General features: G+C 52.6%; 2 protein-coding genes across 3 annotated transcripts in view; both read right to left on the bottom strand.

Annotated features, from left to right (window-relative positions):
- Positions 1-14603, bottom strand: part of LOC149995456 (leukocyte immunoglobulin-like receptor subfamily A member 6) — a 48209-nt gene that overhangs the window by 26859 nt on the left and 6747 nt on the right. The gene's annotated exons all lie outside the window — the stretch shown is intronic.
- On the bottom strand, positions 486-14379 carry LOC149995457 (leukocyte immunoglobulin-like receptor subfamily A member 5). 2 transcript variants are annotated; one of them, XM_090261165.1, is made up of 6 exons: positions 14013-14379; positions 13857-13892; positions 13387-13671; positions 12937-13242; positions 11825-11875; positions 486-771 (listed from the first exon to the last, which is right to left on the bottom strand). In XM_090261165.1, exons 1-6 carry the CDS (start codon positions 14044-14046, stop codon positions 635-637), a joined length of 849 nt encoding a protein of 282 aa, XP_090117291.1. In that variant the 5' UTR covers positions 14047-14379; the 3' UTR covers positions 486-634. The 2 variants fall into 2 exon arrangements, with proteins under 2 accessions (XP_090117291.1, XP_090117290.1); XM_090261164.1 differs by lacking the exon at positions 486-771 and adding an exon at positions 11206-11676.

The raw sequence follows: 14603 nt of genomic DNA, 5'->3' as shown, positions 1-14603 counted from the left end.
AATCCTATCATTCTTAAACATGGTAACGTTTTAACGTGACACCCCCACTAGGCTGTCCCTTCAAACACCAAGGAAGGACAGTTCTGGGGAAAGCACACGTGCATCTGAAGAAGACGGGGAGCACGGGGGGCCCAGAGAGGGCAGGAGGTAGTGGTTTGCATTCATCTCTCAGGGTCGTCTATACTTTTGCCAGTTTATTTACTTGTGGCTCACAGGCGACTCCTGTGATCTGAGGAGATGAAGACCCCATGACATGCATCGGGTCGTGTGGTGGTTAGAAATTAAGGACACTTTATCATCTACAAGTGGAAGAGGGCATGAGGTTTTAGATGTGTGGACCCAGACAGCCATGCGGGTGGACCCTGATGTCACAGGGGTGAGGAAAGAAGGGGGGTCATTACAGAGTCAACAAAGAAAGTCAGCAAAGACCAAGGGAGAGAAAACACACATTTACTGTGGCAGAGTCCTGTACAGGGGTGCACAGGCACCCCATGCACCCAAACCGTGTTTCCTCTCCCAGACAGATTCGCAGACAGTTGCCCCAGCTGCGGCCCAGACTGTCCTCCACCACGTCCTGGGTCATCAGATGGGCTCCACGCTCCCCCATTCTGAACGGTGCCCGTCCCCTCCGTGCTCACATCCTGGCTGCAGCGTGGGCCCTCCTCTCGCTGTCTCGAGCCTGAAACAGCAGCACCCCGAGGGCCACCAGGACCAGACCAGCCACGCCCATGCGGATGAGGTTCTCCACCGTGTAGTCCTGGGCGTGGGAGGCTAGAGATTGTGGGTAAAGAGGTCACAGAAATAAGAAAGATAGAAGTCACCCCCGAATCATGGTTGTCCTCCCAGGGCACCTGCGTCCCTCTGACAGGACCTGACCCTCTGCCCCAGCCCCGTCACTGAGGATTTCCCCTGATCCCCACTCCTGGCACCTGGGCTGTTCTGTGGTGGGCTGATGGTGCCAGCTGCACCTGAGAATCATGAATGAGGGGGTGAGTGAGGACTTGGGGCGACCACAGGCCTTCCTCCTGGGGTCTGTGCTCTCCAATGCCCCACCTCTGAAATTACAACCTTTCCATGGTACTTCCATGAGCTCCGTCCCATCTCTGCCAGGTTCCCTGTCCCCTCCTTGGGTGATCTCAGCCTCTGGTGTATGAACGTGCCTGGATTCACTTTGGAGCAGCTAATGTCCCACAGAGCCCAAGGGTGGTAAGGAAGATGGTCACCATATAGAAATGGTTGTGTCCTGTGTGTGAGGCAGACCCCCTCCACTTCCTTCCCTGCAGCTCCGAGACCCCAATAACTCAGCAGCTGACATCCCAGGGTCCATGGGGGAGAGATTGCTGTTGGGGTTCCTGAATATCCTCCTTAGTGGAGTCCCCAAAACTCCCCAATTATTACTGCTTCAGACCCTGGAGAGACAGAGCCCTGCGCAGTGTGAGCTTAGGAAGGACAGAGTTAGGGTCTCCTCACCTGACAACAGGAGCTCCAGGGGGCACTGGGCTTTGACAGGATGTAGGGGGAAGTGCTGAGTGAGCTGTAGCACCTGTAGGTGCCCCCGTGGGCTGAGGTCACAGAGCTCATGAAGAATTGGGCCTACGTCTACCCAGTTCAGTAGTTTATCTAACATGGGGGTGGGGAACGGGCTGATATTTCATGGACAGAAAGCGACTCCCAGGCTCCGTGACTGACACAGCAGGGCCGTGTTCTTTCCTGAGCCACCGCTGGGCCTGGCTGCACTGAGAGGGAGGGGCTGTCAGGGATTCATTCTAGAGAGAGGGGGGCAGGCTGGGCTTGGGCAGTGCCTTCCTGACCTTGTGAGGTCCCTGATGTCAGCTAATGCCACTGCAGTCCGTGAGCAGGAGGGAAGCAGGATGAACAGACATGAACCCAACCCTCAGAGCAGAGAAGGGACCCCTATCTCCACCGTGGGAGCTGAAGAGCTGGGACCAGAACCAGGGCCCACCAGCCCCCCACAGAGACCCCCACTTACTGCTCTGCTGACCTGAATCTCTGGTGGGGGGTCCTCCGTCCTCAGAGCCGCCTGGAAATTCAGGATGGGGGTGAGAGGTGGGTTTGCCTTCTCCCCTCCTGAGCCTGGCTCCTCTCCCTGCCTGGGCCCCACATGTCCCTCTGCCATGACCCCCCACTATCACCTGCTGCCTCAGAGCCCTGAGGGCCTATGGCTCCCGGTAACTCTAACTGACTCCCTGCTGCTTGGACCCAGCCCATCCTTGAGTGTCTGGGGGACACAATACCCTTGATGGACCCTCAGAGCTCCCAGGGCTGCTCTGTGCTCCCTCTGAGGAGAGGTCTCAGTGACGCACCAGCTGTGAGGATGGGCCCTGTGGGTGGGGGGCAGGGACCCTCAGAGGGTCCTGGGAAGGAGGACAGAAGCAGCTGAGGGTCGGGGACTAACCCTGGAGTTGTCATCAGACACTTTTTCTACGTCTGCTGTTTGGCCCCCAGACACTTCCCTGCCCTTCTGTCACCTCTGAACCCGGGGAGGGGAAGGGGAGGCAGGACAGGGAGGGTCTCTGAGGGGCACTTCTGTGCTGGGCGACCATCACTTAGACCCCTCAGTCCCCTCCAACCTCAGATGTCTCCTGGGGATACCACCCCAAGCTGACGGCTCAGGAAGGATGGGGTCCGGGGTCCTCACCTGAGACCAGGAGCTCCAGGGTGTCACTGGGCAGTGACCACACCTGGGGGGTGTACCTGTAACAGCCGTAGCATCTGAACGTCCACCTGCGGCCTGGGGTCACGGGGCCCACAGGGAACAGGGCCTGGAAGTGCCCACTGGGGTGTCGCTGTGAGTCCAGGGTCCAGGGGAGCCTGTCCTCTCCTTCCTCAGTCAGAATGAACCTGTCAAATCCCTGCCGTGAGCCACACTGGAGGGTCACGTTCCCTCCTGGGGTCACGACAGGGCTGGGCAGGGCTGAGAGGCTGGGTTTGCTGTAGGATCCTAGGAGAGAAGGACGCAGCGAGTTAAATGGGGCTCACACCTCCCTCATGTCCCCTAGGGCTGGGCTGTGATGGAGAGACACCCTGAGAGCACCCCCTTCTTGAGGGCAGAGCCTGAGGCTGGGACCCCTGAGTGTCCTCTCACCTGTCACCACCAGCTGCAGGGGGTCACTGCGCTCTGACCGGCCAGCGGGGCTGAGGTAGTGACAGCGATAGATCCCTGCAGTGTCCCATGTCATGTATGTGATCGAGAACTTGACCCTCTCCCTGTGCTCCAGTGGCTTCTGTCTGTCCCAGGGCACTGAGCTTCCCTCTTTGTCCACACGGTACTCCTCAGCCTCCAGGGTCCCCTGACACCAGATGGTCACGGGGCTCCCCGAGGGTATCACAGGCCCTGGCTCAGCCCAGAGGGTGGGTTTGGGGAGGGTCCCTGGAAGGAATAAGGGGCTGGGTCACAGTTTATTTCCCAACCCCAGTGCCCATCTGTCGGCCCTGAGCAGCTGAGACGTCCTTCATCCGTCATCCTAGACCTGCTCTTCTCCACCCCCAACCGCTCAGGGGTTGGCCCCTTGTCCCCGGTGAGGACAGCACCTGGGAAACCTGGGAAGACTCACCTGCCTGCACTGGGGTCCGCAGGCCCACGATCACCCCTGGAAGAGAGGCGCTGTGAGAGACGTGCCCTGAATCCAGAGCAGGACCCTCCTCCTCGTGAGCCCCGAGTCCTGGGTCCTGGCAGAGCAGGGCTCCCTCTCCCCCCCCATGTCTCACCCAGGCAGAGCAGGGCCGTGAGGGTGGGGGCCATGCTGTCTCTCCTCTTTGGACACTGCTGTGCAGAAGGAAGAGGCCCCGGTGTCCTCAGGGTAGACAGACCCACAGGGTGTGGCCACTGGGAGGCCGGCCCTCCCTGTCATGGGGGTGTGACGTCAGCAGCCTCTCAGGAAGGGGAACAGGGTCTCCCCAGGAGCCCGGCCCGGATTCTCATGATGGAGCCTGAAACAAACCCCAAGCCTCCTGAGACGCCCCTTGCAAGTGAGGTGACCCGGGGCATGTCCTTCAAGGTCAGAGCCTCCCCCATGTGCCCCCCCCCAGCTGTCCATAAGTACCTGCTTGTGGGTTTTTCCCATGGACAGTGGTCACCAGGGCCCTGCAGATGCTTCAGGAAGGCGTGGTCCCTGTGCCTGCAGAGCTCAGACCACAGAGACACGTCCCCCTCTCGCTGTGCAGGCAGGTCCAGTGTCACCGTGACCGTGAGCACCAAGGGCATGTGCAGGGAAGGAGGGGAAGGAAACGCGCCCCTTCCCTGGCCCCAGAGTGTGGCTTCTCTTCTACCCCAGCACCTCATGAACTTCTCCTTTTTCTTGGCAACAGCGTCCACCCACTCCTTCCAGGGAACCAGCCTGACTCACTCCTGCTCCTCCGAGCCTCTTCCCTGGGCAGAGCTGTCCCCACACCCTGCATTCTGCCCTCTGTCTTCACCCCTTGAGGACAATGAGTGGGTTAATGCTCTCATGTTGGTGACAAAGCTCATTCTTAGTTAAATGCTCCTCCACCGTCCACTGACCTTGTGTTATTGAGCAGTAATACTTGGTTTCTGGGCCTCAGTTTCCCCACCTGCAACGTGTTGTCATGAACCCCCACTCCTCAGAGCAGCTGTGGGTAGCTGTGCCTGGGACATGGAGGGACCTGTCCTTGCTGATTTCCTGATCCGATGAAGATGTGTGGGCTGAGAAATGAGAGGATCACGGTACCTCACTCTACAGTCAGGGTGGACGATGGACAGGTCCCCTCAAGAGCCCCCAAGTGCTCCTAATTTCTGAAATACACACCAGGCTCAATGCAGAAAAGGAGAAGTAAAAGTTCCCAGTATCACAGGCACCTACCACAAATAAAACAGGCCAAAGCTGAGTGGCCGCCAATGCCTGGCATGAGCTAGGGGTCATCCAATGGGAGACTCCACTCTGTGGTCAGAAAAAAGTCTGCCGGGTACTCCCACGCAGGGATGGGACTTGGGGCAAGAAGGCAGTTGGAAGAAGTGTTTTCCCCTCCCCAGCTTTGGGGGTTGACGCTGGGATATCTCTGCCCACTGATGGGCCATGGTCAGCACTGAGCCATGTCCCCTGTGTGTGTGAAGCTGAGTCAATTCAGTGTCATCTGACATGGGTGTCTGGGCAGGATTGTGTGAGGCTCACATTGGAGCCATCTTTTCTTTCCGTTTTTTAAAAAATATTTTATTTATTAATTTTCAGAGAGAGGGGAAGGGAGGGAAAAGGAAAAGGAGAGAAATATAAATGTGTGGTTGCCTCTCACATGCCCCCAACTGGGGACCCAGCCTGAAACCCAGGCATGTGTCCTGACTGGGAATCAAACGTGCGACCCTTTGATTCACAGAACAGCACTCAATCCACTGAGCTATGCCAGCCAGGGCTGGAACCATCTTTTCCAGGCACAACATGGTCAGATGCTAAGTTTGGGGGGCGCGCACCACGGGGTGGGGCACGTTAGCCCTTTCAGGTCTGAATATCAGGACATCAAACTCTCTGTGGACAACTGGGCATGTGGGAGGTTCATGTCCAATAGGAATGGACATCAAGAAGAAACCCTCCAAACGACACCTGGTGGTGTGAATGGCTGTCTACAGAGCCATTAATGGGACTCAGATTTCTGAGAAAACACTAGGAGTATATGGAACTCATTTTAACGTAAGCGTGTTTAAATATCTGGGAAAAATAGGGAGATCCAAGATGGCGGAGGAGTAAGTGAAAGCTACACTAACCTCCTCCCAGGACCAGTCTGGATTTACAACTTAATCGTGGAGAAGTCATCTGGAATAACCAACTGAACAATAGCTGGAGAGAACTCATAACCACGGGGAGACAGAAAATGCCGCTATGTCACAACGTGACCAGTAGGGAGTGCGGAGACGAGAAAGCACTGAATGGGCTCCCACGGTGGCAGCTGAAGGGGCTGAGAAACAGCTCAGCAGCTGGGAGTTGCCCCTGAGAAGGGCAGGGTCTAAACCCCCAGCTGGGCTTCCCAACCTACAGCAAGAGAGTGGAAAGTAAAATAGTATCCAGCTGTGAAAAGCAAAAAACCACAGGATTTCTTGCTAGCTGGAAAGAGCTGGAGAAAAAGAGTTCTTAAGCGGATCACATACAAAAATGTTTTGGCCCCCACTTACCCTGGGCTCAAACAGTGGGAAGGCAGAGAGGACCAGATCCCAGTGCTGACTCATTCCCACACTGCAGGCAGATCATTCCCCTCTGAGTGGCGTCAGCCTGAGGGGAAGCAAAGGCCCTGCCTACAGGAATTAAGTTGCCACACCCTCGGTCCTCACCCTGGCTGGTTTGGCTCAGTGGATTGAGCGTCGGCCTGCGAGCTAAGTTTCGCTGGTTCGATCTTCCAGTCAGGGCACATCAGAGAAGGAAAACTCTGACTCCAAAAAACCTCCGCTGCCTTGCGGCATACCTCTTCAGGGGAAAGGCTAAGGGAGTAAACCCCGACAGAAAATCCGGAGCCGGAGTCCCTAAGGCAGTTTGACGTTGTAGTCAACACCGGCAACTCCTGCGGCGCACCTGAAGCCAAGCTGTATTGACTCCGTCTTTCCCTTGGATCCTTCAGCTGCGAAGAGAGGGGGGGTCTGCTGCATGGGCAACAGCAGACCCTCCATATCACCCTGCCCAGACTCTGTAGCTTCAGCTTCACTGGAGAGGACACTCCAGCGTCATCGCAAGATGTCGATTCAACACGGGAAGAGACAGATACCGTGTCACTCCCGAGTCGGACTGCACAACCATTCTCGGCGGTGCAGATAGACTCTTAAGAAGCTACACCATCGTCTCTCGAGACGGACGGCTGCCGTCGACGGCCCTCGGCCCTTAAACCTGATGGCAAATCACAGATTGAATAGATTAACAAGTAAAGGAGGCAGACAAAGGCAGTAGATCCCTGGAAGTCTCCAACAGGCTGCCTAGGGCCAGACTCGTACACGATCTGACGCCACCAGGGGCAGATCCAAGAAGTGCAGATCAATCTAAGAAGCAGCAACAAACAATAAGAGTCACAAAAATGGGGAGACAGAGAAACAACCCCCCCATCAAAAGGAAAGGAAGAATCCCCAGAAAGAGTGCTAAATAAAATAGAGGAAAGCAAACTATCAGACATGGAATTCAAAACAGGTATTATGGGGAAGATCAATGAGGTCAGCGAGCTAAAAAAAAAACTACAAAGAACTCCAGGGAAACTACAAGGAATTTACAGAGCATAACACCAGCATGAAGAAGGAATAGAAGCTTTCAATAAGAGCCAGGAACAAATGAAGAATACAATTTCTGAACTGAAGAACAAAGTAGAAGGAATTAAAAGCAGGCTAGAGGAAGCAGGAGATCAGATCAGCGAGCTGGAGGACAACGTAGACAAAAATTCGCAGACAGTGCAACAAAACGAAAATAGACTGAAAAAGAATGGAGAGTTTTTAAGAGAGCTGCAGGACAGCATAAAACATAATAATATCTGTATCATAGAAATCAGTAGGAGAAGAAGAGGAGCAAGGGATAGAAAACCTGTTTGAAAAAGTAATGACAGAAAACTTCCCTAACTTGACGAGAGGAAAAATCATGCAAGTCCAGGAAGCACAGAGGATCCCAATGAAGGTCAACTCCAAGACACATCCTAAGTAAAATGACAACATTGAAAGACGAAGAGAGAATAATAAAAGCAGCAAGAGAGAAACAGCTAATAGCATACAAGGGAGCTCCAATAAGGCTACCATTAGATTTCTCAACAGAAACACTACAAGCCAGAAGAGAATGGCAAAATATATTTCAAGCAATGAAAAACAAAGGCCTACAACCTAGAATACTCCACCCAGCAAGGCTCTCATTCAAAATGGAAGGTGAAATAAAGAGTTTCCCAGACAAAAGAAGGCTAAAAGAATAGGTCTCCACGAAGGCAACATTGCAAGAGATGCTAAAGGGTCTGCTTTAAGAAGATGAAGAAACAAAGAGAGACAGAGAGGAACACAAGTACAAAGGGGAAAAATGACAATGAATAAGTACCTATCAATATTAACAAAAGAACTTATGCATCCCTATGTTCCCAGCAGTACTATTTACAATAGCCTAGTGATGGAAACAACCTAAGTGCCCGTCTGTACATGAGTGGATCAAAAAACTGTGGTCCTTTTATGCAATGGAGTACTATGTAGCAGAAAGAAAGAAGGAACTCCTACTATCTGCAACAGCATGGACGGAACTAGAGAGAATTATGCTTAATGAAATAAACCAGGCAACAAAAGAAAAATACCATATGATATCACCTAATGCAGAAAACTGAGGAACAACAAAAACAAATGAGCAAAATTGAACCAGAGGTATGTAAACAAGGAATAAATTAACAGTAACAAGGGGGGTTGGGGGAGGGAGAGACTGGGGTTAGAAGGGGAAGGGTCTAGTCAAAGAATGTGTATGAATGACCCATGAACATGGACAATGGGGTGGGGATTGACTGTGGGAGAAGGAGTGCGCTGGGTGTGGGGAAGCAATGGGGAAAAAAGTGAGACAACTGTAATGGGAAAACAAACAAAAATGTTTAGTAGAAAAAAAATGAAAGCAAAATAAACAAATAAATAGCTAGCAACCCCCCCCTCCAAAAAAACTTCACACATAGGAAAGTGAACAAAAGAAAATGTAAAGTATGGGAATGCCAGTTCAGTGAATATTAGAAGGACAAGTATTTTCCTTCACAGTGTATATTTTTTCCCTACCTGATCCCTCCAAAATTTGGCATTCTGAAGTAAGTAATGACATAAGGTTCTTTGCATAAAACTAATAAGAAAGGTTGCTAATAGAGGTTTTGTCGACCATGACTCTGACTGGAATGTCATGCCTAAAGGAGACATGCCTGGGCTCTGGTTGTTACCAAAAAGCCCTGAGGAACTGGGATTGACTTTTGAAGGTAATAAAAGCCCATGAGAAGAAAAGGCCTGGTGCCTTGGTTGGTTGTGCGGTCCATGGTAATCTTTCCAGGGAAGGAATGAAAGTTGCTTTCCTGAAAGATGGCTAGAAGAAACCTTAAGGCACAATGGAAAACGTGAAGGACTTGGAAAAGACAGGTGTTTACAAGCAAGGCTGAATGGCAGGTATGTGGCTCAGTTTCTGTGCCCTGAGGGCAGACTGAAGGTCTCCCTAAAGGTTCCTTGTGTAAGTTTCAGCAAAGCAGAACTAAATATCATATGTGATCATCTGCTGCTCCTGTTGTGTTTATGCAAACAAACAGGATAAATTAAAAATGAACTTAATGCAGTCCCTTTAATGACAAGGAGGGCAATCTTAAGGAGAAAAATCGTGATTCAAAGAAAATCACAATGCTCAGTGGTAGACTATAAACTAGTGCAGTTAACTGTCTTTAAAGTTTATTTTTATTTAAAGTTTGTTTTCATTTGAAAGTTAAACTAGGTCTGTGACATCATCAAAGATGATTAATTTACAGGCAAGAATGTCAAATGTTTTGCAACTGGATGTCTTCCCAGAGGGGAAAAAATAAAAAAGAAGTCACCAAATGGAAGTCACGAAAATCATTGTGCAAACCTTCCAACACTGCACTATATTTAACCCCTAAACAGATTGCACAGGGCTCTATTTCTTCTTCTTTTTTTTTTTTTTTAAAGATTGTATTTACTTATATTTAGAGTAGAGGAAAAGAGGGAAAGAAACATTAATACGTGGCTATCTGTTGCACGCCCCCAACTGGGGACGTGGTCTGTAACCCAGGCATGTGCCCTGATTGGGTATCAAACTGGCAACCTTTTGGTTCACAGGCCAGTGCTCAATCCACTGAGGGACACCAGCTGGTGCCATTCCATCTTTTTATTGATAGTGTTTCTCCTGGTATGCTGACCTGCTGGATGAATGATGTCCCTTTTTGAATGTTGTGGAATGGAATGACCCTGCGTGCCTTCTTTTGAGAATCTTTTCTTATGGACCCGCCACCACGTTTGAAGATTGACACGCATTGTTCTTGGTGATTTAATTTGTGCTTTTGCACTGCCCTTGGGTAGCGCCTGGTGAGCACATACCTCCCATCCTTCTTTTTCAGTCATGGGGTTTTGTGATGTGTGCTTGCTTCATAACATGAGTCACGCCGGTCAACGTTGCTGTGGGAGGAGCTCACGCCTGCATACACATTTTCGCCAGCATGTAGACGCTGTGGTCACAACTATACATTTCCTCTTTTTCACTGCGTAATTCCAACGTACTCCCCCAATTGGCTGAAGTGATTTTCACCTCCCCCACAAGTGCACGTGAGTTCTGAGTCCATCTATCACCAGATCTGATATGTTTTCTTTTGCCTCTTGCAGGAATGTTCTGGGGTGAGGCTGTCACAGTTTTGCTGACATGGCACCATCCCACTGCGGTAGGAATTAGCATTATCTCTAAAAGATTATAGATACGGGTCAACACAGGGTGCACGGAGAGGTGTGGGGCAGGCAGCTTACTCAGTGGTGACAATAATTCTGTAGTCTCCCAACTCTGCATTCGGCGGAGTCTCATTGACATTATGGGTTGGCCATAAAGAGGGAATTTACATTGCAGAAATTGGCAAATGTCACAAGTTGGAGCACCCTATGGCATGTTTCTTCAGGGCAGCACACACCAGGTGGTTCGTTCAAACACCCACGTGTCGATGCCAGGTGAGAACAGTTCTGGGGAGATGGCACATGAGGCAGCTGATGAAGGCAGGGAGGACGAGGGGAAAGGGAGAGGGTGGTAGGCATTGGATTTATAGTTCCCAGGCTTGTACCTGGTTTAGTTAATTTAATCATTTCTTGAAACCAGGTTAACTTCCATGAACTGAAGAGAAGAAGATGCAACAATAATTATCTGCTAAAGGAGACTTCTGGCCAAGATGGAGGCCTAGATAAATCTGTGTGTCTCCCTCCACAACTAAGAAGGAACACAACTACCTCAAAACTAGAGACAACCAGAAGTTCCAGAAAATCAAGCTACATAGAAGTTCAACAAAAAAAGATATAAAGAAGAAATACTCATCCAGAGAGGTAGGAGGGGTGGAGCCAGGGTGGAGAGGATGCGGTGTGGTTGCAGCAGCAATGGCGGCAGTGGCAGGCTGGCGGAAAGTGGAGTCACGCCTTTTAAAAAGTTGTGAGGGTGGAGGAGAGCAAAGGGAAAAAAATGGGACGACTGTAACAACATAATCAATAAAATATACTTACAAATATAATTATCTGGTAAAGTAGTGATTAGAAATGAGGAGCACTTTATTACATAACAGTAAAGGACAGGAGCTTTGAATGTGGGGACTCAAATCAGCCACAGGGGACGAACCCTCATGTGAGGAAAGAAGGGGGGTCATTGAAGACAAAGAGAGAGAAAACACACATTTACTGTGGCAGAGTCCTGCACAGGGGCCCTCAGACACTCCCTGCACCCAAACCGTGCTTCCTCTCCCAGACAAATTCGCAGACAGTTGCCCCAGCTGCGGCCGAGAGTGTCCTTCACCACGTCCTGGCCATTAGATGGGCTCCACGCTCCCGCCCTCTGCACGGTGCCCGTCCCCTCTGTGTTCACGTCCTGGCTGCAGTGTGGGCCTTCCTCTCACTGTCTCGAGCCTGAAGCAGCAGCACCCCGAGGACGAGCAGAACCAGACCAGCCACGCCCATGCGGATGAGATTCTCCACCGTGTAGTCCTGGGGGTGGGAGGCTAGGGATTGTGGGTAAACAGTTTGCAGAGGTCAGGGCAGAAAAAAGTCACCCCAGAATCCTGAATGTCCACCCAGGGCACGTGCCTCTCTCTGACAGGACATGACACTCTGTCCCAAGCTCCTCAACCCAGACTTTCTCTGACTCACCGTTCTGGGGGTCTGTCTTGTTTTGTGATGGGCTGATGGTGCCGGCTGCTCCTGAGAACCACAAAAAGATGGGACCTGACCCCAGCCCGTCCCTGCGTTCTCAGGTCTAATACCCACTTCTCACAACATAGGCTCTGTATCGACCTTAGTGACACCTCTCTCTGCTGAGGAAGGTCCCATCTGGACTCCTCATCGCTCACATGAATGCAGATCCCCATTTCTCCATCCCGGTGGAACCTATTTTGCTGGATTCCCAAGTTCACAACAGTTTTCTCTCCAATTCAATCGAGCTTTGCTCTGCTCCGGTTTCACTCTGGGACCAAGGACCACGTTGCTTAATTGCTTTGGGAGGAGAGTATCCACTTATTCTACAGCTGAGGACACAGGTACTGGGATGAGGGGATGGTGATCTTGGGGTCCGATGTCAGGAGCCTATTGGGTTGAGGGTCTGGGCCTGACCCCCTTTTTAACCAAGTTCATCCCATTCCCCTGGTGTTTCATCACCTATTTAATCCATCAGTAATAATTCTTCACATAGGACTGCCTACCATAGGATATGTGTGCGAGTTTATTATGCTTGTATGTAATTTACATGTGTGCACATATACACACACATATACACATTTAGACATTAAAGCACACAGAGATCTATGCATATTATTTACAAACACCAGTGCTGAGTCAGTACGTCATTATGACAGCATTTCTGGTTTTCTGTGGCTGAGCAGATAAATAGCAAACGTGTGAATCCACACCGGATGTAATATGCTGTTCAGATTCACACACACACATGCACACACACACACACACACACAGTCTGAGGGAAGGAGACTGTATCAGGTGCAAGGAGGCAGGTCTGCTCTGGGCAGGGTCAGGAGTGAAGGTCTTCCTTGCACGTGACCGTTGAGCTGATTTCTGAACGGGGAGGAGGGGCCTGAGCAGCCCCGTGAGGACCCGTCGCCCTCCCTGAGCCTCCTGCTCTCACTGCTTCTCACTCCCAGGGCCTCTGGGTCCAGAACCCTGGCATCTCCTCCCCTGACCGGCCACCAGGGCTGCCCCTGAGACCTGCCTCCCCACTAAGTCACTCAGGGGTCAGGATGAGTGGTCCTCACCTGAGACCAGGAGCTCCAGGGCGTCACTGGGCTGTGACCACACCTGGGGGGTGTACCTGTAACAGCCGTAGCATCTGAACGTCCACCTGCGGCCGGGGGTCGCGGGGCCCACGGGGAACAGGGCCTGGAAGATCCCACTGGGGAGTTGCTGTGAGTCCCGGGTCCAGGGGAGCCTGTCCTCTCCTTCCTCAGTCAGAATGAACCTGCCAAATCCCTGCCGTGAGCCACACTGGAGGGTCACGTTCCCCCCTGAGGTCACGACAGGGCTGGGCAGGGCTGAGAGGCTGGGTTTGCTGCTGTAGGATCCTAGGGGAGAAGGAGGCAGCGAGTTAAATGGGGATCACACCTCCCTCATGTCCCCCAGGGCTGGCCTGTGAGGGGGAGACACCCTGAGAGCACCCCCTTCCTGAGGGCAGAGCCTGAGGCTGGGACCCCTGAGTGTCCTCTCACCTGTCACCACCAGCTCCAGGGGGTCACTGTGCTCTGACCGGCCAGCGGGGCTGAGGTAGTAACAGCGATAGAGCCCTGCAGTGTAATCTGTCATCTGTGTGATGGAGAACTTGGCCTTGTCCCTGGGCTCCAGTGGCTTCTGTCTGTCCCAGGGAACTGGTCTTCCCTCTTTATTTAGAAGGTACTCTTCAGCCTCCAGGGTCCCCTGACACCAGATGGTCACAGCACTCCCCCAGGGGATCACAGGCCCTGGCTCAGCCCAGAGGGTGGGTTTGGGGAGGGTCCCTGGAAGGAATAAGTGGCTGGGTCAGAAGTCATTTCCCAACCCCAGTGCCCAGCTGTCAGCCCCAAGCATCTCAGACGTACTTCATCCGTCATCCCAGACCTGCTGTTCTCCACCCCCAACGTCCCAGGGGGTGGCCCTTTGTCCCCAGTGAGGACAGGGACCTGGGACACCGAGGGAGACTCACCTGCCTGCACTGGGGTCCGCAGGCCCACGCTCAGCCCTGGAAGAGAGGCGCTGTGAGAGACGTGCCCTGAATCCTGAGCGGACCCTTCTCCCCGTGAGCCCCCGAGTCCTGGGTCCTGGTAGAGCAGGGCTCTCCCTCCCCCACCTCACGTCTCACCCAGGCAGAGCAGGGCCGTGAGGGTGGGGACCATGCTGTCTCTCCTCAGTGAACCCCACTGTCCAGAAGGAAGAGGACCCAGTGTCCTCAGGGTAGACCGATGCACTGGGTGTGGTCACTGGGAGGCTGGCCCTCCCTGTCACGGGGTGTCACGTCAGCAGCCTCTCAGGAAGGGGAACATGGTCTCCCCAGGAGCCCGGCCCTCATTCCCATGATGGAGCCAGAAACATCCCAAGCCTCCTGAGATGCCCCTTGCAGGTGAGGTGCCCCAGGGCACGTCCTTCCAGGTCAGAGTCTACCCCACGGGGCCTCCTGCTCCTCAGCCATCCATCAGCATCTGCCTGTGCGTCCTCCCCGTGGACAGTGGTCACCCGGGCCCTGCAGGTGCCTCAGGAAGACATGGTCCCTGTGCCTGCAGAGCTCAGACCACAGAGACACGTCTTTCTCTCGCTGTGCAGGCAGGTCCAGTGTCACCGTGACCATGAGCACAAAGGGCACATGCAGGGAAGGAGGGGAAGGACATGCACCCCTCCCCCTGGCCCCAGAGTGTGGCTCCTTCCTATAACAGCCCCAATCCAACTTCTCCTTTTT

This window comes from Furipterus horrens, unplaced genomic scaffold (genome assembly GCF_987537825.1).
Source record: "Furipterus horrens unplaced genomic scaffold, mFurHor1.1.pri manual_scaffold_13, whole genome shotgun sequence".
Classification (NCBI taxonomy): Eukaryota; Metazoa; Chordata; class Mammalia; order Chiroptera; family Furipteridae; genus Furipterus; species Furipterus horrens.
This window is presented reverse-complemented; position numbering and strand designations above follow the sequence as displayed.

Coding starts and splice junctions, on each gene's coding strand:
- LOC149995457 (XM_090261165.1), bottom strand. CDS start 14,046: ATGGTCCCCACCCTCACGGCCCTGCTCTGCCTGG. Junction 13,893..14,012: donor CACGGCCCTGCTCTGCCTGG/GTGAGACGTGAG, acceptor CCTCTCTTCCAG/GGCTGAGCGTGGGCCTGCGG. Junction 13,672..13,856: donor GCGGACCCCAGTGCAGGCAG/GTGAGTCTCCCT, acceptor TATTCCTTCCAG/GGACCCTCCCCAAACCCACC.